At 36.5% G+C, this 24,108-nt stretch overlaps 2 protein-coding genes across 4 annotated transcripts in view; one reads left to right on the forward strand and one right to left on the reverse strand.

Annotated features, from left to right (window-relative positions):
• The first annotated feature begins 537 nt into the window (after positions 1 to 537).
• On the forward strand, positions 538 to 19,830 carry LOC123517081 (transcription initiation factor TFIID subunit 7-like). Of its 3 annotated transcripts, none has more exons than XM_045276944.1 (12): positions 539 to 747; positions 2,013 to 2,171; positions 2,380 to 2,526; positions 3,801 to 3,881; positions 4,841 to 5,005; positions 5,514 to 5,661; positions 6,317 to 6,441; positions 7,158 to 7,299; positions 9,953 to 10,048; positions 11,339 to 11,508; positions 11,728 to 11,798; positions 19,285 to 19,830. In XM_045276944.1, exons 2-11 carry the CDS (start codon positions 2,082 to 2,084, stop codon positions 11,758 to 11,760), a joined length of 1,197 nt encoding a protein of 398 aa, XP_045132879.1. In that variant the 5' UTR covers positions 539 to 747; positions 2,013 to 2,081; the 3' UTR covers positions 11,761 to 11,798; positions 19,285 to 19,830. The 3 variants fall into 3 exon arrangements, with proteins under 3 accessions (XP_045132880.1, XP_045132879.1, XP_045132878.1); XM_045276943.1 differs by having other exon boundaries at positions 11,728 to 11,775; XM_045276945.1 differs by lacking the exon at positions 9,953 to 10,048 and having other exon boundaries at positions 538 to 747; positions 11,728 to 11,775.
• Positions 18,625 to 24,108, reverse strand: part of LOC123517080 (thyroid hormone receptor beta-like) — a 48,513-nt gene continuing 43,029 nt past the window's right edge. Inside the window, 1 exon segment of the mRNA XM_045276942.1 lies at positions 18,625 to 23,192. Within this exon segment, the coding sequence (XP_045132877.1) occupies positions 21,722 to 23,192 (1,471 nt within the window). The 3' untranslated portion in view covers positions 18,625 to 21,721.

A 24,108-nucleotide genomic window follows, 5' to 3' on the forward strand; every position in this document is an offset into this window, starting at 1 on the left:
TATATATATATATATATATATATATATATATATATATATATATATATATATATATATATATATATATATATATATATATATATATATATATATATATATATATATATATATATATATATATATATATATATATATATATATATATATATATATATATATATATATATATATATAATTCTAAAATAACTCATCCTAGACGAGGGAGGGGGATACGCCTTAACTTGATTAACTAAACATATACCAAGCCTAACCTAACAAAGCACCTCAAGCACTGCACCGCTGGACTTGAAAATCTTGAATTTCTCCACATTTTCGAGTGCTATTTCACGCGTGCCTCGCACTCGACCTTTATGGCAAGGTTGCCGACCCTTCTGCCTACCTACTATAAGATGTGTGAATTCTGTGCTGTCTGGTTTAGAAAGTTTTACCAAAATTTCAAAGCAATGATATTAAACACGAAATATAATAATGGAAATAAAGAAAAGACTAAAGCAATGCAGAATGAATGAGTAGCCGTTGTAAAGACAGAAGCCACGGTCATACGAGTTTGTTTCTACTAGCGAAGTAACGCAGTCCTTCCATCCTCCTCAGCCGCTAGTGTCAGTTAGGGGAGTGAATCTCAGTGAAATTCTTCTCGCATCTGTACAAGGAAGGCCAATACTGTAGCAACCTTGTATTTCCAGGACTAGCAACAGTGAGAGGATTCAAATAAGTCTTAGCTGCTCCTAGTGGTCTTGCGTTTTGCAGGTATGAAAAATATTGTTTTCATTGTGACACGACATTTTTATTATTGGAGGAGGAGGTGAAAAGAAACAGGTGCAGGGAGAGGAATGTATTCCCGACTAGTGTCGCTGATGCTTCTGATGCCCCTGTGTTTCTTTTCACCTTTTCTGCCAACTTGTCTGAATGTTTGAACATTATTATTAGTAATAGTAGTCGTAGTAGCAGTATTGTGTCCTGAACGACACAATTACGGTCTTTCAATACCACACCTACCTTCTACTGATTTTTATGTGTACAAGTCTATAATGGGCTTCATTGCATCCACAAATAATTATTTAAACCACCTTCTCCCTTGGGGACCTGGGGGAATGTGTTGTTGCTTGGGTGGGGAGAAAAAATTTAGCAGTATGATGCACGTGTTGATGCTAGAATACGTTCAGTTTCACGTACACGGGAAACTGAACTTATCTCCAATGTTTGTAGTGCCCTCGGGTAGCAAAACGTGAAATTAAAGACACTCTAGCATCATTAAGTGTATTATAATATATTATATTTTCCTGCCCACCCAAATAACCCTGATTTCCCCTCAAGTCCTCAAGCTTGTTTGGGTGGACGGGGGCTAGTGGTTAAAATACTGATATGTGGGTATAATGAAGGTCGTAATGAACTTGTGCACACAGAAAACAGTATGAAAAGATAGGTGTTACTCACCTGATTAGCCACCCTTAGCTCCCAAACCAGAAAAATACAACGAAGAGTAGGAAAAAGGGAGCTAGGAAAATGGGTACGCCAGTCAACTTTAGATGTAGATTACTGGATGATTGTAACAAACTGTGAGTGGACTGGAATTTGTACCCATTGAAATTGTTCAGAAATGCAGGATATATTATTGTGCAGCAAACAGCAGCACATGTGTGTATGTCATTCTGGATTAGTTTATTATTATTATTATTATTATTATCATCATCATCATCATCATTATCATCATCATCATTATTATTGTTGTTGTTATTACAATTATCGAGAATATAGAATAAGTGCAAATACTTGTAATGGGGTTGCTTTACTTGCTCCAGATCTTTGACACATGTAATGCTTTAAATAAATTATGTTCCCAGAAAATGGTATTAAGGTTAGAAATGGCAAATGTTTGGAAAGCAACATTCACTCTATTTAAAGACTTGTATGACAACAAAAATTTTAGATATGCTGAGGGAAAAAGTGTAAGACAAGAATAAGAGTACAGTGAGAAGCAATAATTCTTATATTAGTTGTTTTCCTTCTTTCAGGACTAAGGACTCTCAGCCCTAGATTTTGGTATATTTGACTATTGGCAATCCTTAGATTAATTTTTGAAGATGAACAGGAACATCAAAGGGAGAATGGCCCGGCCACCAGGGTCACAAGGAGCTGAACTTGAAAATCAGTTTATTCTTAGACTTCCTGTTGTAAGTAATTAAGCTTTGAACTGTTTAAAAGTGAATTTGGCACTGTATAATATTATGTCATATTTTGTCTGAATGTACTATGAAAACATTCTTTACATATTTACCATATTAATAGATGTAGAAGCAAATTAATGTCAAATAATATTATGATTGTCATTCCATCCAGAAGACTGTAAGCACGCATTTAATTAAAGCTATTCTATTTTAGACCCAGGCTGCATCCCTGCGGGAAGCCATCAGACATGGCCACACGAACATCAAGGATCGTCTGGCAATCCAGCTTGACTTCACCAATGATAAGGATGACATGAGGAATGGAGTTATTACTATTGACACCATCATGTACAAAGCAAGGGTGAGACATTAACAAACTAGTAATTATATTTGTTTTGATAATTCTAGTTTCCCAATACTAATCCAAATCTTTTTAAGGTGGGGTGAAAAAATTCATTCATGGTCAAAAATTAGATCTCTTAGCAAATTCAAACCACGCTCTAGAAGCACCCTTGCGGCGAGGGCTGGAAGTAGACACTGCTACTGATGCTCTCTCATTTCTCCCAGTAGTGGTGGACTCAGCTATTCAAGGAACTGGTTCCTTGGGCTGGCAGAACCATCAGAATTCCTTCCATGGTGAATTAGCAGAATGTGGCTGGTGAATACCAAAATCTTGGAACCACCAGCACGCTGCTTGACAATTACCAGGCACACTGGTGGTTCCGAGGTTGGTATTCACAAGCTGGCAGAACCATTTCCAAAACCAGTTCCACAGAAAATCAGTTGAGAGCAGCTGGTGAATACCAGCATCTCAGAATCATGAGCACACTGCTTGGCAGTTACCAGAGTGTGGCAGTTCCACAGGACGTTGCTCCCATCATCCTGCCATCCACTTCATTTCGGACAGCCAATTGCTGGAGCATACAAAAATTATTGTTCACAAGAGATTGGCTGCTCTTTTAATCGCAGAAGAGCTCATCCATGACCCTGCACTAGATGTAGACATTCATACAAGAAATAAAATTTTAAGTAGGCAAGAAAAAGAGAGAGGAGAACTGAGACCACAGAGTCCTGCAAGTGGTTTGCTCACAACATTGACCACTCCTTAGGGAACTAAGTGAATCACCTCTCCAGTGTGAGCCATGAGTGATGTCGTAACACTGCTTTAGAGCACTCTGGACTCTGGAGTGTTTTATAACATTCCAAAAGTTACTGGAGTGCTATTTAGCATGCACCCCTGGTTCCTGGTCCAGAGGACTGAAAGACCCAGGCTTTGGGATGAATAATAATAAACAAGCATACTGGTTATTGATGTTGCTGGTGAGAAACAATTAGCTGATCAAGATGCAGCTGATGTTTATGGAGAAGTATTTGCGTAGTAAAACAGCTCATGTCTTCATTTTTTATTGCTTATTACTTTATTACTTATGTATTGTGTTTTCAGGGTACATCCTAGTAATCTGATGCACTTCTGGTCCCCTGGTTGCTGGATTAACAGACTTTTACTGTATTTGGTTTTGATTGTTTTTCCTAAATACCATGAACTATTTCCACGTTTGGAAATTTGAGTAGCAATTTGTATTGTCTCTACCCTTTAATTTGCTTTTTGGTGATGCAGCAATTTTATATTTTCAGCTGATGGACATACCAACAATAATGGAAACTTTGAAGACAATTGATGGTAAAAACTTTTACAAGACAGCAGATGTTTGTCAGGTGAGAAATCATTAGCACAAAAAATTGTGAATTTGTGTATTTTACCTTGTTGAAGTTCAGTATCATAATATGCTACTGTGTTGGTCATTATGTATTTCAGAAGTGATATATCATGGAACTTAGATACATGGCTACATATATATCAGTGAAATTGCTTTTGGGAAGGGTTTGTTGTTCATCATCTTTCTTATTGATGTTATATTTTCAAGATTTTTATTTTATATTGGGTATGAATGTCATCTTTCTTTACTGTTGTATGTTATGTTATGAATGCATTTTTTAGTATTTTTTTCTTGTTAGTTTTTGAAAGTTTTATTAAGATATTTATTCATTGTAAGTTTATTGTCGTAAATGTGAGTCTTTTTATAGTTATCTTTTGTATTTCAAATACTACACTGACGTGTCCTTGATCATGTTTTGTTTGACATATGCTGTCATTCAGTCATATTGGAAGGAATTCTGAGATCTAAAGATATGACATGATTTGGTGAATGACTAGTAGAATAAAGTATGAAAAGCATGAATAACTTCACAGGGAAGCAGACATGAAACTCATTTTGAAATTACGCATCTCTTCAGGATTGTGAGGTTGAATCTTGGATTAGAAAAAGTGGGTTAACATTAATATGAGGGAATGGAAATCTTTTCCTATTCTTATTGTGCCATGATATACAAATCCAGTACATACTACTTGTTCTTATTGTCTTTATGTTTTGATAAGTGAATAAAAGTAAGAAGAAATACTGTTGTGTAAGTCAGTAGTTTTTCATGAATTGCTTAATTTACAGTTGTCATGGTAGTTTAAGGAAGATGCGAGTTTCTTTGTATTAGAAAGTGTTCTAGACAACAAGTTACTTGTTTATAGTTGTGTTACAGAATGTATGCCTTAGAGATTGACATTTTTGTCTTACATTGGGCTCACCACAGTGGAAATGGATATCAAGAAGGATGATTTTCAGATGTTGATGGTACGAGAGGAGGAAGACCCCCCAGAAGAAGAGGATTCCAAGAAGAAGAGGAGAGATCCCAACAAAGTGGACAAAAAGTACCTTTGGCCACATGGATACACTCCCCCTCTCAAAAATGTCCGCAAACGTCGCTTCCGGAAAACTCTGAGAAAGAAGGTAGGTATATTTTTGTGTGCACCATATTGTTGATATGCAGATGAGTTTATTTTTTTCTTAAACTCCGTTTGGCACAGTGGCATCTTCACTTTTGTGCAGTTCATGTAGCAACTGAAAATGTAATAAGATTTTAAATCAATAAAATGTAGATTTTGTTTTTGACATGATATATTTTACATATATTAAATCTTTTACTTATTTCTTACCTGCAGTATGCATTATTTTATATTGAATTGTTTCAAACATCTGTAGATCAGGTCTACTCTACCTGTGAAAATTTTGCTTGATTACTGGTTGGCAGTACTGTCTTACTAATACTGCCATTATTTAAGACTGAAAGCCTTAGAATCTACTCTATTTTGTGTGCTCATTATGAGGGAAAGATTAAATGTAATATGTATTGTATATTGGTACTGTGGATGTTGATTTTGAAAGGTTACAGATTTCTATCCTAATGACTTTTGTGTCAATTCTCATCTGAAACTTAATAGCTTTTTATAATTTTCAGAATCTGGATTTACCAGAAATAGAAAAAGAAGTGAAAAGATTGCTAAGAACCGATAATGAAGCCACTTCAATTCGATGGGAAGTTATTCGGGAAGAAGATGAAAAGAAGAATAATGCAGATGCAAGTATATCATCATCGAACCTAGATGGTAAGAATATGTCTCTGTATATATATATATATATATATATATATATATATATATATATATATATATATATATATATATATATATATATATATATATATATATATATATATATATATATATATATATATATATATATATATATATATATATATATATGTAAGGAGAGAAACTGACCAAGGGCAACAAAAAATGTGAAAAAAAAAAGGAAAAAAGGGTCCACTTAGGTGCCTGTCCCCAAACATGTTCATAAGAGGTCTATCAGGAAGAAGAGAAAAAGACTCCAAGGCTGGTGTAGGAGTTGCCATATTCAAATTTAATTTTTGAGCGAAGAATGTGTGATTAGCTGGATACATGTAGTTTTGTGTGAAGGAAGAGAGTTATCTTTAGATGGCAGGCTGTGACTTCTCCTTTGTGTTGTGATACACAAAGGGAAACATTGAGTGAAGTCACAGCTGGCATTAATAAGTATATATATAAAGAGAGAGAGAGAGGGAGAGATTCATAAAATTTTCAGCAAAATCCTTTTGTTTTTATATAGAAAGTTTAGAAATCTTATTATGTAATTATATTATTGCCTTAGTTTGTGTACTAAACTCACTGTTTTTTTATTTAACCTTTTAAAATCTGACTTAACATTTATGTGCTTTTGTCACAGAACAACTGTTTGGAGGGGCTCTCAGTTCCTCAGATGATGAGGTTGGGCCAACCATCAACATTGTGGATGAAGATGATGATTCACGTCTCTCAGTAGATGATGATAGGTTGTCCGAGTCATACATGGTAAGTAGGGAGCATCATGATCTGTAGTCATATTGTAACAGTAGCATTGTGCTGGAAGACTAGGAGGTAAGCAGGTATGACATCCATTCACTGGGTTTTAAGGCTCATAATACTTACCTGTGGTTAACAGATGAATGTTATATGTGCATGTATAGTACATAATTCTAAAGTTGTTGGTGCAGCCATCATTGCATATTTATTTTTATGTTTTTAATTTTCTCATGATAATAACTCCTTATATTTTGCTAAATTCTGCCCTTTAAAAGGGAGAGGCTGAGTTGTCAAATACAGATGTATTTAACAGCATTCCATCAAAATATATGGAATTTATTTTATATAAAATACTATTGAATAACACTTTGCTTAGCAAAACAAAAACAAAACAAAAAAGAAGCTACATTTTACATTGTAATTTCACTGATAAGGTGAATATTGGTGTAAAATTGATGGTAATGTTCCTTGTAGCCAAACCTTTGTCTACAATTTCCCACTAGAGGAGGTTATAATTTTCACTTGATCCCATTTATCCCCATGAGCTTAACAATGAGTCCCTTAACACTGAACTTCTGCTACAAACTTACTGCAACAATCTCAGGCATACTCTTCAACACTCAGGAATTTTGCAAAATATTTTTTCCAGTTAGAACTGAAGAGAAGTTTCATAATTTTACTTGTCTGCAGGTATTTTTACTAATGTTTAAAAATGTTCAATACAGCATAATGAGACTGGCAGCAGCCCTCCCAGTAAGATAGGAGGTTCTGGGACCCCACAAGTTACAGACTTCTCAGGGATGTTCCAGAAGGAGGGTGATTCTTCTTCTAAACCACAGACACCCTCTCCCTCAAAAGCTGGCAAAGGTAAGCATTTCTGCTGCATCTTGGTGAGATGATAAAGTTAATGCACTGATCACCAACTTGTGAATGAGTATGTACTGTTTTCAAAATTTAAGTTGAACTTACAGATAACAGGTTGTTACTTTAATGATGACTGGAATATGGGGGTAACAAAAGGACTGTCTGGATGATTGTTCTTGTGAAGTGAAATGCAGTTTGGGGGTTTATTGATTTGTTGCTAACATTTGCTAGTGACCTTTAATGTTTGGAGACAAACTACACAATATCTTCATATATTTTCTGTATTTTATTTGATTTTAATCTATGTAATCTTGTAGGTCAGATAAGTAGGTGTATGGTAGGTTAGTTTTAGTTGAATAAGGTTAGGAACCATAGAGACAAGTAATATGTATTGAAGCCTCTAGTTTGAATCATGATAGTGGTAATCATGATAGAAAACATTAATTCTTAATTTTTTACTTTCGTTTTTTTGTAGTACTGTACTGTTGATATTTTTCTTTTGACTAATTTGTTTTATTTTAGTACAAGCGACACAAAATGAAGTTTGGCAATGTTCAAAGTATTTTTAACCTTAACCCCCTTTGCTACCGACTCCGTCACTCACATGCTGCACAACCTCCACCCCCAGCACTGTGTTTTGTTGCTGGTGCTGACATAGGAAGACATTCATTTCATTCCTTGTGACATCAAGCCACTTTTTTCCCCATAAACTTTTGGATTTATTGTTGGGTTGTCCATGAAAAACCTGGCTGCACAGACATTCGTCCACAAACACAGCGCCTCTATCACCTCATCTGACGTGAATAGCTGGAAGCAGTTCAAAGCACTCATGTCATTCTGTGGTACATCAGGATGAATGCCACAAAAATCCTCAGTCAGGACTGGAACAGTACCAGGATGCTGGTCAGCAAAGGGATGAGATAAGAGAGAGAGAAAGTGTGGAGGGAAGCATGCAGTGCAGGGCTGCGTGGCCGCTCATCATCCTCGCTGCTTCCATCACTTTCTTCGTCAGAGCCAATGGCCTCACTGTCATTTTCTGGCAAATATTCCTCATCTGAGTCACTAATGAGACCTTCTGATTGAGTTTCATTGTCCTCAGAATTTGTAATTCATTTAATAGATCCAGATCACCTTCAGAATCACTCAAGAATGACAATGACGACACCATTACATGACACTGGCACACTGCCCGCCGGCCACCACCCCCTCCCCTCAGGCCTCAAGATCCCTTCCAACTTAACCAATGTCCTTGAAAACAAAAGGTGTCTGTTAGTCACTTTGTCACTGAATCATAAAAAAGCACTCAAACCGAGTAGATGAAGCCTTATTGGAGTGATGGCATACGCATGTACTTCATCAGTTCGGTAGTGAAAATTTCAAATGACGTACTATGGTATGTCATCGGTAGCAAAGGGGTTAATTTGACACACACACACACACACACACACACACACACACACACACACACACACACACACACACACACACACACACACACCGCATAGTGCAGTGGTTAGCACTCTTAGCTCACAACCAAGAGGGCCTGGGTTTGAGTCTTGGGAAGCAGCAAGGCAAATGGGCAAGCCTCTTAATGTGTAGCCCCTGTTCACCTAGCAGTAAATAGGTACGGGATGTAACTCGAGGGGTTGTGGCCTTGCTTTTCCAGTGTGTGGAGTGTGTGTTGTGGTATCAGTCCTACCTGAAGATTGGTCTATGAGCTCTGAGCTCACTCCATAATAGGGAGCACCGGCTTGGTGACCAGCAGGCGACCAGGTGAATTACACACACACACACACACACACACACACACACACACACACACACACACACACACACACACACACACACACACACACACACACACACACACACACCTCTTTTTTTATGTCAGTATGTTAATAATGACTCTTGAATTGCATCATTGTATCTGTAGTGAACCATTACAGGTAAAGAAGAATTGCTGGCACATTTACAAGAAAGTAGCATGTATTTTATTTAAAAAAAACTACATGTGCAGTATATTTAGTTTCAGTGTTAGAAGAATGCAGGAATGTGTAAGAAAATTACTCAGTAATCAAAGTTCATTAAACAATGTGTGCACTCTTATGAAAAGTTACATCTCTCACTCAGGAGATATGCAGTATTGTATTGTTATAGTTACTCTTTTACCTCTATTACTAACCCACAAAACTGTTCCAATAACACAGGAGTATAACTATATTCACTGTTAAGAAAAATAGGACAGATAGTAATATGATTTTTTTCCATTTAAGTTAAGAAGACAGACTTTGAATGACACTTGTATTAGTGTAAGAAATTTTCAAGATTTCAAAAATTTCCTTTTATTAAGTTTAACCTAGATTTTATTTAACAGTTTTTTAATCTTCTAAAAAATTAATTAAATCTGCAAGGTAAGATTATCCACTATTGACCCCTTCAATCAGGAATAGAAGGACAATCATGCTGAATAAAAGATAGATGATTGCTGACTATCAGGCATTTATTATTTGAAACTATTCATTTCTGAATTAGAAAATAATTGTGCATTATGTAATAGTACACAAATTTCATTGGAACAGTTTTATTCCTCATTCACCTTATTGCATAATAATGAATGTGTCTGTTGCATGTTATTAATAAGGAATTGAACATACAGGCAAGAACTCACGATCGTCTTCCAAAAAGGGGAGCTCCTCTGGAGGTGGCCATGGCAGGCCATCAGAGGATGGTGGACACTCCTCTGAGAGCACCAGTGAGTTCAGCTAGTAACTCATCCTTGATTTAATCTACATTTTCTACACCTACTGTCCTTATCTGCCTCCTGCAGTACTATTGTAGACTATTGTAGCTTCTTTGTATCCCAGGCTGTTGTATATTTCTTGTGGAAAGTGTACACACACACACACGCACGCACACACACACGCGCACACACACACACACACACACACACACACACACACACACACACACACACACACACACACACACACACACCTACAAGACATCATACATGCAAGAGGGCAGGATTTCTAACCTTCCACTACTTCTGTGCTACAACCTTCCTCTTGTTCTTGTTCTCTGTTAGGTGAACAGAGGCTATGGATTGAAAGCAAACAAGCTCACTTTAATTTGTCTTCCTTTGACCTGGATTCAGTCTTAGGCATTTTATATTAATCTTTTCCCCATTATTCACAGTATATTGTTGATATATACCAGGCTGTTGTCTCCATGACAAGGGGCTTGCTAAGATAAAATACATTCCTTTACATCTTGGCCTCTAAGCCTCTCAAGGAAGAGAAATAATTGTACATATTCTATTTCTTATCCTGCTTTTTCACAGCTTTGTTCATGCACTATATATATAATGCTGCAATTTTCAACCACAGTGTATTTTAATACTTTCACATTTCTCTAATCTTTGTTTCATTGTATTGTGTGATGTTACATCTAGTATATGGCCTCTTTATCTTTATTCTTTACATTGCTCTATCTTATGGCCTATACGGCCTCCATATTCATTACTTATTATTATCCTGTACTATGCATGACCTTTATTCATATCATTGCACTATTCTATGACCTACATGGCCTCAATACAATCTTATAGTCCATATTCGCAGCACTGTTTTATGTGTATAATCTTTTATCATCATTGCAATGCACATCTTATAGCTTATGTTACCTCTAGAGTCTAGAGTCTAGAGGCTGAATACTTAAGTCATTGTCATGAGGTTGAGGCATTGCCTAAACTTTTCATTAAAGTAGAGGTCATTGTCTAAGCAAAGGCAAGGGTTGCAATGATTATTATTATTATTATTATTATTATTATTATTATTGTTGTTGTTGTTGTAATTATTATTATTATTATTGTTGTGATTATTATTATTGTTATTATTATTATTATTATTATTATTATTATTATTGTTGCTATTATTATTTTATTATTATTATTATTATTATTATTTTATTATTATTATTATTATTACTATTATTATCCAGATTGCTGAAGATTTATTAATTTTTTTTCTATTTTTATTTGCAGGTAAACTATATGCTCGTATATCAGTGCTGGAGAGTGAACTGACACATCTGACAACCCAGCGTGCTGCTCAGAAAGCAGAGATTGCAAATATTGAGAACCTAGCCCTCAAACAGCGCTTCCTTTCTGAGCTGGCTGATATAGAAACACAGATTAGAGAAAAGGAATATGAGGCAAGTTTTCCTTCATAATCATTTGATAGTTCTTACTGTATCATATAATACTATATTGAGGTAACCTTACATCTTAACAACACAGTGTTTTTTATGATGCAAATTTGAGATTATATTAACTGTGGAGTGTGAAGTATGTGTATACTTAGAAGATGTGCTGTACCAAAGTATTCTATGTTTTGATGTGCTGGTGTCATAAATTATGGTTTTATTTTGCAGATTGAAGAAATACGTGTTCAGCTGCAGGAGTAGATGCTGAATGCTCAGGTAACTTATTCCTGAAATCTGAGGTGCATATTTTCATATATATTTAGACCATGTCATTCTTTGTATACAATTTACTTCATAATCAGATTGCTATATTGTATTGAATTACTCTTGAACTTGTTATTTATTTTAGTATAATTTATATCTAATCTAGATTATGATGCAAATCTGTTTTTCTGTTGGGTTCCCAACTCCATATTTCAGTGATTTAAATTTTTTTTTTTTTTTTTTTATAATATGTGGTATAATATGTTTCTAATCACCTTGCCTATGTAGGCAAAGATAAGTTTTGTGAAAAACAATTATATAATTCTTTTTAAAATCCTTTACTATGTATCTTGGCACATTGGCACATCTACACACACACACACACACACACACACACACACACACACACACACACACACACACACACACACACACACACACACACACACACACACACACACACACACACACACACACACACACACACAGTTGGAGACCTTAACTGTAAAAAAATAAAATGGAGAGAGATGGAAGTAATAGATAATGCTGGGCATAGGAGCGAGAAAGTGTTACAGTTGACTGTGGTTAATACAATGGACGAGTGGGTGGAGGAGTCAACAAGGTACAGGGGGAAAGAAGAACCATCATTGCTTGACCTAGTTTTCACAAAGAAACCAGAGCCCCTTTTAATCATACAATACCTCAGTCCAATGGAAAAGTGATCATGTGACATTACAGATGCAAATGCAGGAGAAAGATGAGATAAGTTACAGAGAGGATTGTAAAGGAGAGAGATTAAATTATGCAAAAGCGGATTTTGAAAAATTATAGATTTATTTTGCTAATATTGAGTGGAGTAATATGTGCAGAAAGATTGTACAAGAGAAATATGACATATTCTTACAGAAATACAGTGAAGGAGTAAAAAAATTTGTTCCTGTTTATAGAGTTCACAAAAAAATACATGCTTGGTACAATGCTAGATGCATACAAGCAAAAAAGGCAAAAGATAAAGTGTGGAAGAAACTCTTAAAGCAGGGAAATGACTATAACAGACGGCAGTACAAAGATGCTAGAAATATATTAGAGTAAGGAGAGAGGAAGAAAGGTATTTTGAGAAAGATGTAGTGGATAAAAGCAAAGATGAACCCAAACTTTTCTATAAGTTTATAAATGGCAAAACAAAGAATAAGGAAAATAAAATAATTAAAGAAGGGAAGACATACCAAATAGAGAAGGAAATGTGTGAAATAATGAATGAGAGCTTCAAAACCGTATTCACTGCAGATGATGATTTCACAGAACCTAATAGAACATTGGGAGATTGCAGTGCACAAAGAGGATATTGGAAGATTACTGGATAAGTTGGAAGTCAGAAAAGCAATGGGGCCAGATGGTGTATCAGGCTGGGTGTTAAAAGAATGTAAGGAGCAATTACTGGATCCAATTTGGGAAATAATTAAGAGTTCAATAAATGAGGGGAAAGTTCCACTAGAGTGGAAGAGAGCCAACGTAATACCGATATTTAAAGGAGGAAAGGCAACTGAACCACTAAACTACAGACCAGTGTCACTTACAAGTGTCGTAGGGAAGTTATGTGAAATAATTATCAAAGAAAAATGGGTTAAATTTCTAGAAGAGGAGCAAGTCATATCGAACAGACAATTTCGATTCAGGACAAGGCAGTCATATGTATCAAACCTATTAAGCTTCTACTCGAGAGTTATTGCAAGATTTGAAAACAGAGATGGATGGGTAGACACAGTATACCTGGACATTAATTAATTAAAAAGGCTTTTGATAAAGTTCCGGATGGAAGACTTCTTTGGAAACTAGAGAACATAGGAGGACTGCATGGAACCTTGCTCGAATGGACAAGAGATTATTTAAAGGATAGGGAAATGAGAACTGTGATCAGAGATACATACTCATCTTGGGGTAAAGAAATTAGCGAAGTGCCACAAGGGTCAGTGTTACCCCCCATTATGTTTCAAGTTTATGTAAACAACATTCACATTGGGATAAACAGTTATATAAATTTGTTCGCTGATGATGCAAAGTTGCTAAGAGTTATCAAAACCAGTGAGGACTGTCTGCTGTTGCAGGAAGATTTAAACAAGATCTGTGAATGGAGCAAGAAGTGGAAATTGGAGTTTAATGCCAAGAAATGCCACATAATGGAACTAGGAAAGAGTAAGAGAAGACCAGTATGGAACTATTTGATGGGAGAGGAACAAATAATGAAGACTAAAGAGGAAAAAGATCTTGGAGTGATCATACAAGAAAATCTGGGTCCTGATAAACACATAAGCAAAATATTTGGACTATCATATAAGATGTTGACTAATATAAGAGTGGTATTTCATTACATGGATAAAGATATGATGAAAAAAATCATCACAAGCATGATACGCCCAAGGCTGGAATATGCAGCAGTGGTATGGTCGCCGAGCTCTAAGAAGGGTATAAGAAAATTGGAAAGGATACAGAAGATTGCTACAAAGATGGTGCCGGAAATAAAGGACCTCACATATGAAGAACGACTGAGAGAAATAGGACTGCCAACCTTACAAGACAGAAGAGAATGCGGGGACCTAATAACAATGTACAGTAAGTCCTCGTTATATGGTACATATGTGTTCCGGAAAACTTTACCACAAATCAAAATTACTGTATACCGAACCCATTATAACATATAATAATAGGGAAAGCATTCCAGCACGTCAAAAGTCACCCCTACAGAAATGAAAGTACATGAAAATAGTCATAAAAAAAAAAAAATGTAAAGTACTGCGCAAAAGAAATAAACAAAATGTTTTTATTTACGTTTCATTCGCCATGTATTCTATCAGATGATGTCCCTCCCGAGGCAAAGGGACAGTAGGGATTTTAGCTCTTACTCATCTTCCTCTGAGTGGGCAGACGAGGATAAGACGTCGTCGTCTGCACTGTCGGAAGCAGATGTGGAAGGGCCAGCTGTATGTAGCAGGATCGGCACGTTTCACTGGTTTGAAGAAAGAGGATTTGGAGGAAGGGCCAGCTGTGGAACCGTTGGCAGTGGATGTGGAAGGGCCAGCTGTAGCAGGGTCGGCAGGTGTGACAGGGACGGCATGTCTGACTGGCTTGAAGAACGAGTAGATGGAGGACTGTTTGGTTTTTCTTGTTTTTTCACCATAGATTTCTTGATAAATCTTGACACTTTTCTCTATGTCATGAGCCACTTTGCTACTCCTGGCAGGATTTAGGTCACATTCCTTCAGGGTTTCCAGATCTTTCAATACCACCAAGACATTCTCTAAGAGTTTTGATGTCCATGCCACGCACAGGTTCTTCTTCCTCGTCTCCCTTTTTTTTTCTGCCTCCTGTGATGCCTTGTCTAGCTCTATAAGTTCATCATTTGAGAGAGGTTCAGCATGGCTTTCCAAAAGATCTTGAACATCATCATCAACTTCATCAAATCCAGTCCTATGGCACAGATTTACTATGTCATTTCTGATTGTCCGTCCCTCTCCTCCTCCCTCTGACTATTTCATGTCTTTAATTAGAATTCTTCGTAACAATGTTTTCCATGCCCTCGCTGGCCTAAACCCTCAGAAGGCTTATGGTCCTGATGGGGTCCCTCCTATTGTTCTCAAAAACTGTGCTTCCGTGCTTGCACCTTGCCTGGCCAAACTCTTCCAACTTTGTATATCTATTTCTACCTTTCCTTCCTGCTGGAAGTTTGCCTACATTCAGCCTGTTCCTAAAAAGGGTGACCGTTCTAACACCTCAAACTACCGTCCTATAGCTTTAATCTCTTGCTTATCTAAAGTTTTTTAGTCTATCCTGAATAGGAAGATTCTCAAACATCTATCACTTCACAATCTTTTGTCTGACCGCCAGTATGGCTTCCATCAAGGTCGCTCTACTGGTGATCTTCTGGCTTTCCTTACTGAGTCTTGGTCATCCTCTTTTAGAGATTTTGGTGAAATTTTTGCTGTAGCGTTAGACATATCAAAAGCTTTTGATAGAGTCTGGATTTGATTTCCAAACTGCCCTTCTACGGCTTCTATCCTTCTCTCTGCAACTTTATCTCAAGTTTCCTTTCTGACCGTTCTATTGCTGCTGTGGTAGACGGCCACTGTTCTTCTCCTAAATCTATTAATAGTGGAGTTCCTCAGGGTTCTCTCCTGTCACCCACTCTCTTTCTATTATTCATTAATGACCTTAACCAAACTTCTTGCCCTATCCACTCCTACGCTAACGATACCACCTTACATCTTTCCACGTCCTTTCAGAGACGACCAACCCTTCAGGAAGTCAACAGATCACTCAGGGATGCCACAGAACACCTGACTTCTGATCTTTCTAAGATTTCTGATTGGGGCAGAAAAAATCTAGTAGTTTTCAATGCCTCGAAAACTCAATTCCTCCATTTATCAACTCGACACAACCTTCCAGACAACTATCCTCTCTTCTTTAATGACACTCAACTGTCTCCCTCTTCCACAATGAATATCCTCAGTCTGTCCTTTACTCATAATCTGGAAACTTCATATCTCATATCTTGCTAAAACAGCTTCTATGAAGTTAGATGTTCTGTGGCGTCTCTGCCAGTTTTTCTCACCCCTCCAACTGCTTACTCTGTATAAGGGCCTTAACTGCCCGTGTATGGAGTACTCTTCGCATGTTCGGGGGGGGTTCCAGTCACAGTTTTACTAGATAGGGTGGAATTAAAAGCTTTTTGTCTCATCAATTCCCCTCCTCTGACTAACTGTCTTCAGCCTCTTTCTCACCACCGAAATGTTGCGTCTCTTTCTATCTTTTATCACTATTTTCATGCTAACTGTTCTACTGATCTTGCTAACTGCTTGCCTCCCCTCCTCCTGCGGCCTCACTGCACAAGGCTTTCTTCTTCCTCTCATCCCTATTCTGTCCAACTCTCTAATGAAAGAGTTAACCAGTACTCTCAATCATTCATCCCTTTCACTGGTAAACTCTGGAACTCCCTCCCTGCATCTGTTTTTCTGACTTCCTACGACTTGTTTTTTTTAAGAGGAAGGTATCGAAGCATTTGCTCCCTAATTTTGGCTGATGCTTTTTCACTTTTTAGAGAGCCAGCACTCAAGTGGGCCTTTTTCTTTAACTTTTTTTTTTTTTTTTTTTTTTTTTTCTTCTTCTTCTTCCTTGGCTGGCCCTCTTCCCTACGTAGAAAAAAAAAAAAAAGATTGCACAGATGTCGTCTTCAGCGAAGCCTGGGAAGTCATGCACACATTCTGGCCATACTTTATTCCACACTAGGTTCATGGCAGACATCTTCACTTCGTCCCAAGATGACTTGATGTTATCTAAGGCGTGCTTGATGTTATACAACTTCAACCATTCTCTAATAGTGGGCTTGCCAGGCCCATCCGTGCCCTTTATCAGCTGCTGCATGGTTTGCCGCTGGCTTTAAATGTTTGCCATAATTATTATGAATATATTTGTGCTTACAATTGACCCTTTAATATTCCATTTATTCATCTAATTTGTAATGCATCTAAGTAATATGTAATGCAGTTGAAAAAAAAAGGGGGGAGAGGACAAGATAAGAGGCTCCAAGGCTGGTCAAATTAAAGTCAGTACTGTGAGTGGCGGGGAGGTGTGGCGTGGATGACGTCATCACCCCTGCTCCCCCACGCTGGGCCCTCGGACGACGAGTGGATACCGTATCTGTGAATTTTTCTTGCCATATATCGAATCAAGGGTAGTAATTCCCAAATACCGTAACTGTGAATTTACCGGATAAAGAACTACCGTATAATGAGGACTTACTGTGTAAGATAGTAAATGATATTGAAAAGATAGACAAAGAAGACCTGGTGCTGTTGATGGAAGAAGATGGAAGAACAAGAGGACATAAAAAGAAGATCAGGATGAGGTAGTGTGTGAAGGATATTGGAAAATACAGTTTTCCACACAGAGAGGTGGAAAAGTGGAATGCATTGGATAATGGAATTGTCACAGCACATAGTGTGCATAACTTTAAAGAAAAACTAGATAATTGGAGATATGGAGACAGGACACAATGAGCCCTGCTTGAACCCTGTACAATACAACTAGGTAAATACACACACACACACACACACACACACACACACACACACACACACACACACACACACACACACACACACACTCTCTCTCTCTCTCTCTCTCTCTCTCTCTCTCTCTCTCTCTCTCTCTCTCTCTCTCTCTCTCCGACAGATTGTCAGTGTGATGGATTCACGGTCATTTAGTAATTTTTGTACTAGCTACCAGAGGGTGTAGATCCCAAAAAGGGCAGCTAGATGCCAATGTCAGGTTCAGCAAAACAAGTGGTTGGGTTTGGAGAATGCTACTACCATAGTCCTTGTGTGCTGTGATGAGTTGATGTCTTGTCTTGGCTTGGCTTGGCTTTCTGTTTAAACTAAGAAAATAAATAAATATTTCTGTAAAGGAAACTATATAAATGAGAAACATGCTGAATTACTATATCAATCTAAACATGAAAACACTGGTAAATCATCCATTTCAGAGCATTCCTATGTGAATTTTTAAATAGCCACAAGTGTATTATATATTATGTTCTTTGCACTACAGTCTTTTCTTCTTACAGAAGTGCTGAATTAATTTTAAAATAACAGATGAGGGAGTTGGTGGGCTGAAATTTGGAGATAATTTGCTCAAGAATCCTTTGGGATGGCTAATGCTACAAATCTGGATTTCATACTTACAAATAAATGAGACTTGTGATGGAACTTTGAAGTCTACAGTATATATTAAACTAGTCAACAAAATGGCCAGGGTTAGTGACACTCAGTATGAACAGGAAACTCCTGCTGCTCGTAGAGAAACATTGTAACTCTTGTATAACTTTATTTTACATAAATTAATGAACTGCTAATCATTTTATGAGTGAAATTCAATGACAACATTTGAGCAAGTTATATGATAATCTGCCAAACACATGAATGAAATGATGCAGTTCTACTTATACCTCTTCTACATAAGCTCTTTTTAAATATTTTACTCTATTTCACTTGAGCAATAATTCCAGGCAAAATACCTTCTCTGAATATATCTTGATCAAACACATGATTTTTTTCTACATATTAGTGCACTTTGTGTACTGCAATATACTGAATTGCTGACTTGTTTAGAGTTGCCAAATCTTGCCTTACCACACCCTAGCTTACAGTTTTTATATCTTCTGGGATTATATCGTATACATTTCAGTCATATGCTATTTGGGAAGAATCCTAAAACTCTACTGTGTACATTATTATTTTTTTTTTCATTGAATTAAGATAATTTAGTGAGAACATTAATGACTTAATATAATTGTATATATATATATATATATATATATATATATATATATATATATATATATATATATATATATATATATATATATATATATACTCAGTTAAATGTTTATCTCCATATTTGGCAGACTTTACACTTAGGATTCTATAAGTGAGTTTTGATCACTAATATCAACACTATTCTTTCATTTAGTGCCATCCAGGAACACTCCCCAGAGACTCTATGCACCATGGGCTTTGAGAGGCAGCCATCAACAATGCTGCTAGTCTATAAACACAACAGATTTACACCTCTACAGCATATGCATGAGGTGACTAGTATACACTTAAGTAAATATATTGCAGTTTTCACAAGCTTATCACCAAGCAGTAATATGAGAGAAACCAAATTTTTTATTGTATTTTGTATGTCACTGAGAAGAGAATGTTTTCATGAGCCTGTTATTAATTAGTGTTCTGGATGATGGGGTGACTTCCAATTATGTACAAGTCAATGAGGAGAATTTTAAAATTGTCAAGTTATTGATATGTTGGGGTGGGCAAGAGTCTTTCTATGAATTATTACAATCATCCTGTGTTTCTCTGCTTTTTCTTAAATATTTTCTTAAATTTGAGATGTATATTATTATTTTCTAAATATAAGTAGCTATGCTGTGAAGTTTATCATGTAATATTTTTTATTTATGATTTGTTCATTATATTGATGTAGATAAATAGTTAATTAAAAAAAGCCTCCAGTTGAAGTTCTTCTAAGCCCAAGAGTGTAGCACTATCTTAGGGGAAGTGCTCCAGGATTCCTACCTCACCATACACTTGTTACAAGGTTAAACAAAACTCTACATTCTGTTTGTGGCTGATGCATTAACATGTACTCCTTGTCCAGTGACAGTCATATTATTAGTCATTATTTTTAGATTTGCTAGTCCATAGATGCATCAAAGTGTTTAGTTGTACATCTACTTTTCAATGAAAAAGGATATTCTGAAACAAATTCTTCCTCTAACTTACAATGTACTGTACATGTGAGTACATCATTCTTTGTAATACTATACATTAGACATTTCTTAGGGAAAGTGGCAACACCCATAAGACATTATAGGTGGAAACTAATTTATTCGCATCTCTATGCTCATAGTTTTCTTACTTAAGGTGAGGCTTAGTAGTCATTGTCTTCTGACCCAGGTGTGCCACTTACACTGGCATGGGGCATTGATACACTCCACTGGTAACCCGATATGTACATGAATTCATTCATAGAAATACCACATGGCAACATGATAGAACTAGAACCTAAAAGACCAATGCATTGATGCACAAATGATATTAATAATTACTGACTGACTGAGTGAAGCTAATGAACAACTTGAAACCAGTATATGGACCTTTCTTGCACCAAGAAGTGAAGTTAAGCCACAGCTTTTAAGCTATTCAAATGCAGTTACCCACATCTTCCTCCCCTACTACTTCCCCTAACAAAAAGAAAACTCCTTTAGAAAACAGAAGAAAACTACTCAACTCTGAAGCAAACTTGTGTCTTAGATCAGTCAGACAGTTTCTGTCTAATTAAAAGGATTCTTCCCTTGACAAAATCCACCATTTGTGTTGAAGTACCAAGGACTTGGATCCCAGCTGCTGTACCTTACAATACTCACAGTGTGTAAGGTTGTACAGTGGTAATTATTTAAATTCATAACAGTCATCAAGCGTCAAACTCGAACCTGCTGTAGACTATATGTAACCAAGAAACACACGACATTGTCAGAAAATAAGTTATAGTATCTTTTGTTCAACAGGGTACAAATAACAAGAGTAATGATGACCCAGTTGACTTTGTACAAGCATTTCAGCATAATTCACTTTATGGGAAGGATTTGGTAACTTTTTAGGCCTCTTCACTGTTAACATGATCCTCTCCTTCAGTAACTACGAGTGTCTGCCACCTCTCACCTCTTAACAGGTGAACAGTACAACAGTTCATTACAAAGTAATTATGTACATACAAATTATATTCTAATGTGTTCATTATAATCACTATGGGAAACATTTACTATGAAAATAATATCTAAATGACTCAACAATGAAGAAAAATTTACTGAGCAAAACTTGGCAGATTGTACATGGATGAAGAAATGGTAACTACAGGTATACTAATAGGAAACAAGAGATGCTTAATAACATTCAAAATTACATATATTTGCTCTGAAACTGGGGAAAGATTGTCTACAAAAATAATCAAAATATTTTGATTAATCATAATGTTGAAAACTTACAACACTAATGGTGAATTTTGATATATTGATATTTAACATGCTTAAATACTGATAATGAGGAAAGGAACATATAACTAAAATGTATCACTTTTGAAAGTAAAAGCATGCTACAGCATAAGTTTAAACTTGAGTTTAAATCCCTAACACTATGATCTCTGTTGATTTTTACCTAAAACAATAATTACTATAATTTTGTAACTTTACAAGAATATAAAAACACAAATTCTTCTTATATAAATAAATAAATAAAACAAATATTTGACATAATACATAGTAACTCATTTTACATATGTTACACTATATTAAAAGAAATTCGGTTGTACATACATGGCAGTGAGAAGGATAGTAATAGTGTCACTGCTATGAAGACAGTCTTTGTGCCAGATTGGACAGTAAGTGGGGGGATAGTTTTTGCTTTAGTGAATGAACCTCTGCATCATCAGAACAAGAAATATGTTGCAAAACATCACACAAAACTTCAACTACTCTTTTCTTTTCCACAGTACTAAATTCAACTGGTCTTTTCTTTTCCACTGAACCATACTCATTTAGATTCCGGTAACCATGACTGGGTACAATCTTTAGTTGTCTCTTTGAACTTTCTTCTGAAGTTGAAGTTCTCTCTGACTCCATGTACATAATTCTTCCTTTCAAGTCTCTGTAGTTCGCTGGCCTTTCTTGATCTGTTACATCACTTATTTGCGCAAGAGGCAACCACTGTTTACGAATAGTCCTTTCAAGCTGTTCCATGGGGTTAGTGATGATCATGTCAGTTCTAGGATCTCTTCCAAACATCTGGTTGGTCAAGGGATGGTAGAACTGGTCACTGCGCAGGACGGCACTTGGCTTCACTTGCTTCCCCCTTCTGATGGGAGTATTTTGTTGCCACATGGGCATTCTTTGCTCTGCTGCTGTTAGGACTGAAGAACAGTCTGGAAATAATCCTTGATACATCACAGGAAACATTTCCCTTAATGCTGATATTTGGCATTTGGCTGAGGAATGTGTGGAGATCTGTTGGTGATTTATGGTAGGCTTGATGTCTACACTATTGTGGAATTCTAGGATTTCTTTTACATCTGCAAGACCAACAAGAAGTTTTGGAAAAGTGACCTTGACCCCTGAATCCCCTTCCTTGGCCTGCAAATAGTGTTGCAGGTATGCCAAGTACTTCAACTGGATGTCCTGAATCTTACCAGGATCTTGAAACTGTGGGTCATCTGGTTGGAAGAAAGCAATCACACTTATGAGGGAGAGTATAATTTCATCTTTTACATCCCTTGCATACTTGTTGTAGAATTTCATAATTGCCTCAAAAGCTTCAGGTACAACTGTAAATTTTCTTAGTGTTCCTAAAGTTACGGGTGGAATTTTAAGTGCTTCTTTATTAGATTCTGCTGGCCAAGTCTTCTTTTCACTGTCATAGAGATAAGCTCCATGCAAATATATGGACATACCAATGCCATTTTTTAGTAAGAGAGATTGGTCATTCTTACACACTTCTTGGAACTCTTCTATTTTGTAGAAGAACATTCCAAGCTTCTTACAAATACAGACAAAGAGATTAGCAAGGGCCTCTACTGTGTCTCCATAACAGTCACTTGGGTATGGGATGGAGCTGAATGTGTTCTCCTGTAGTGCAGTAAGGTTCTTAAGTTTGTCAGCCTCTTGAGGATCTAGTGACCTTGGAAGATCCCCATACATTTTATCTTTAATCTTTTCTTCTTGAACGTGACGCTGCTTTGCCAGCCTGTTCTTCCAGAGTACCATGCGATCAGTTTCCGACATGACCCAGCTGATCTCCATTCCATTCTCCTGACTTTTCTTGAACCTGAAAGAGAAGTGTATCACTTTAGCTAGTGTTGTTGCATTGACTACTTGTGATACTAAACAACTTTTTTTTTCTTCTGATGGCAGTAAAGACAAGCAAGAACTTTGTGTATTTGTGTAATTTTAAAATTATATGTTTTTTTTTCACAATGTTATCTCATGCTTGGAAAGGCAGACATTTATCAAGTTCAATGAAGGGAAGATAGCTTGGTGCATTAAGGTCATATAAATCTATCAATTATTTGAGACAAAAAAAAATTGATTCCACAACAGGCTAATACTATACTCCAATAGTTTGTGATATGCTGCTGAAACCGTGAAGAAGAAAATTGTGAAAGCTGATGCGGTTATAGAATGAAGGTCGTAAAGGAAATAACATACGGGAACAATGGAAAGTTCAAAGGAAAAAAAAAACTAACTTTAACGCCAGGCGACTTATGATTGAATAAAGGAAAAGGGTGGAGTAAAACTTAATGATGGTGGAACGAAGAGTGTATGTAACATATAGAGAGAAAAGGAGAAAGGGAACATGTATGAGGCATTGAAAAATGAAAGTAAGAAAATGGGAACTTTAGTGTGTGTGTGTACACACACACACACACACACACAAAAGACCTGGTGCTGTTGACAGAAGAAGATGGAAGGAGAAGAGGACATGAAAAGATCAGGATGAGGCAGTGTGTGAAGAATATTGGAAAATACAGCTTTCCACACAGAACGGTGGAAAAGTGGAATGCATTGAATAATGAAATTGTTACTGTACATAATGTGCATAACTTTAAGAAAAAAATAGATAAATGGAGATATGGAGACAGGACACTATGAGCCCCGCTTGAACCTTGTACAGTAGCTACACAGAGAGAGAGAGAGAGAGAGAGAGAGATTCACAGAACAAAACGAGTAACCCTTGTAGCGAA

The sequence above is a fragment of the Portunus trituberculatus genome, chromosome 41 (assembly GCF_017591435.1).
Source record: "Portunus trituberculatus isolate SZX2019 chromosome 41, ASM1759143v1, whole genome shotgun sequence".
NCBI classification, from domain to species: Eukaryota; Metazoa; Arthropoda; class Malacostraca; order Decapoda; family Portunidae; genus Portunus; species Portunus trituberculatus.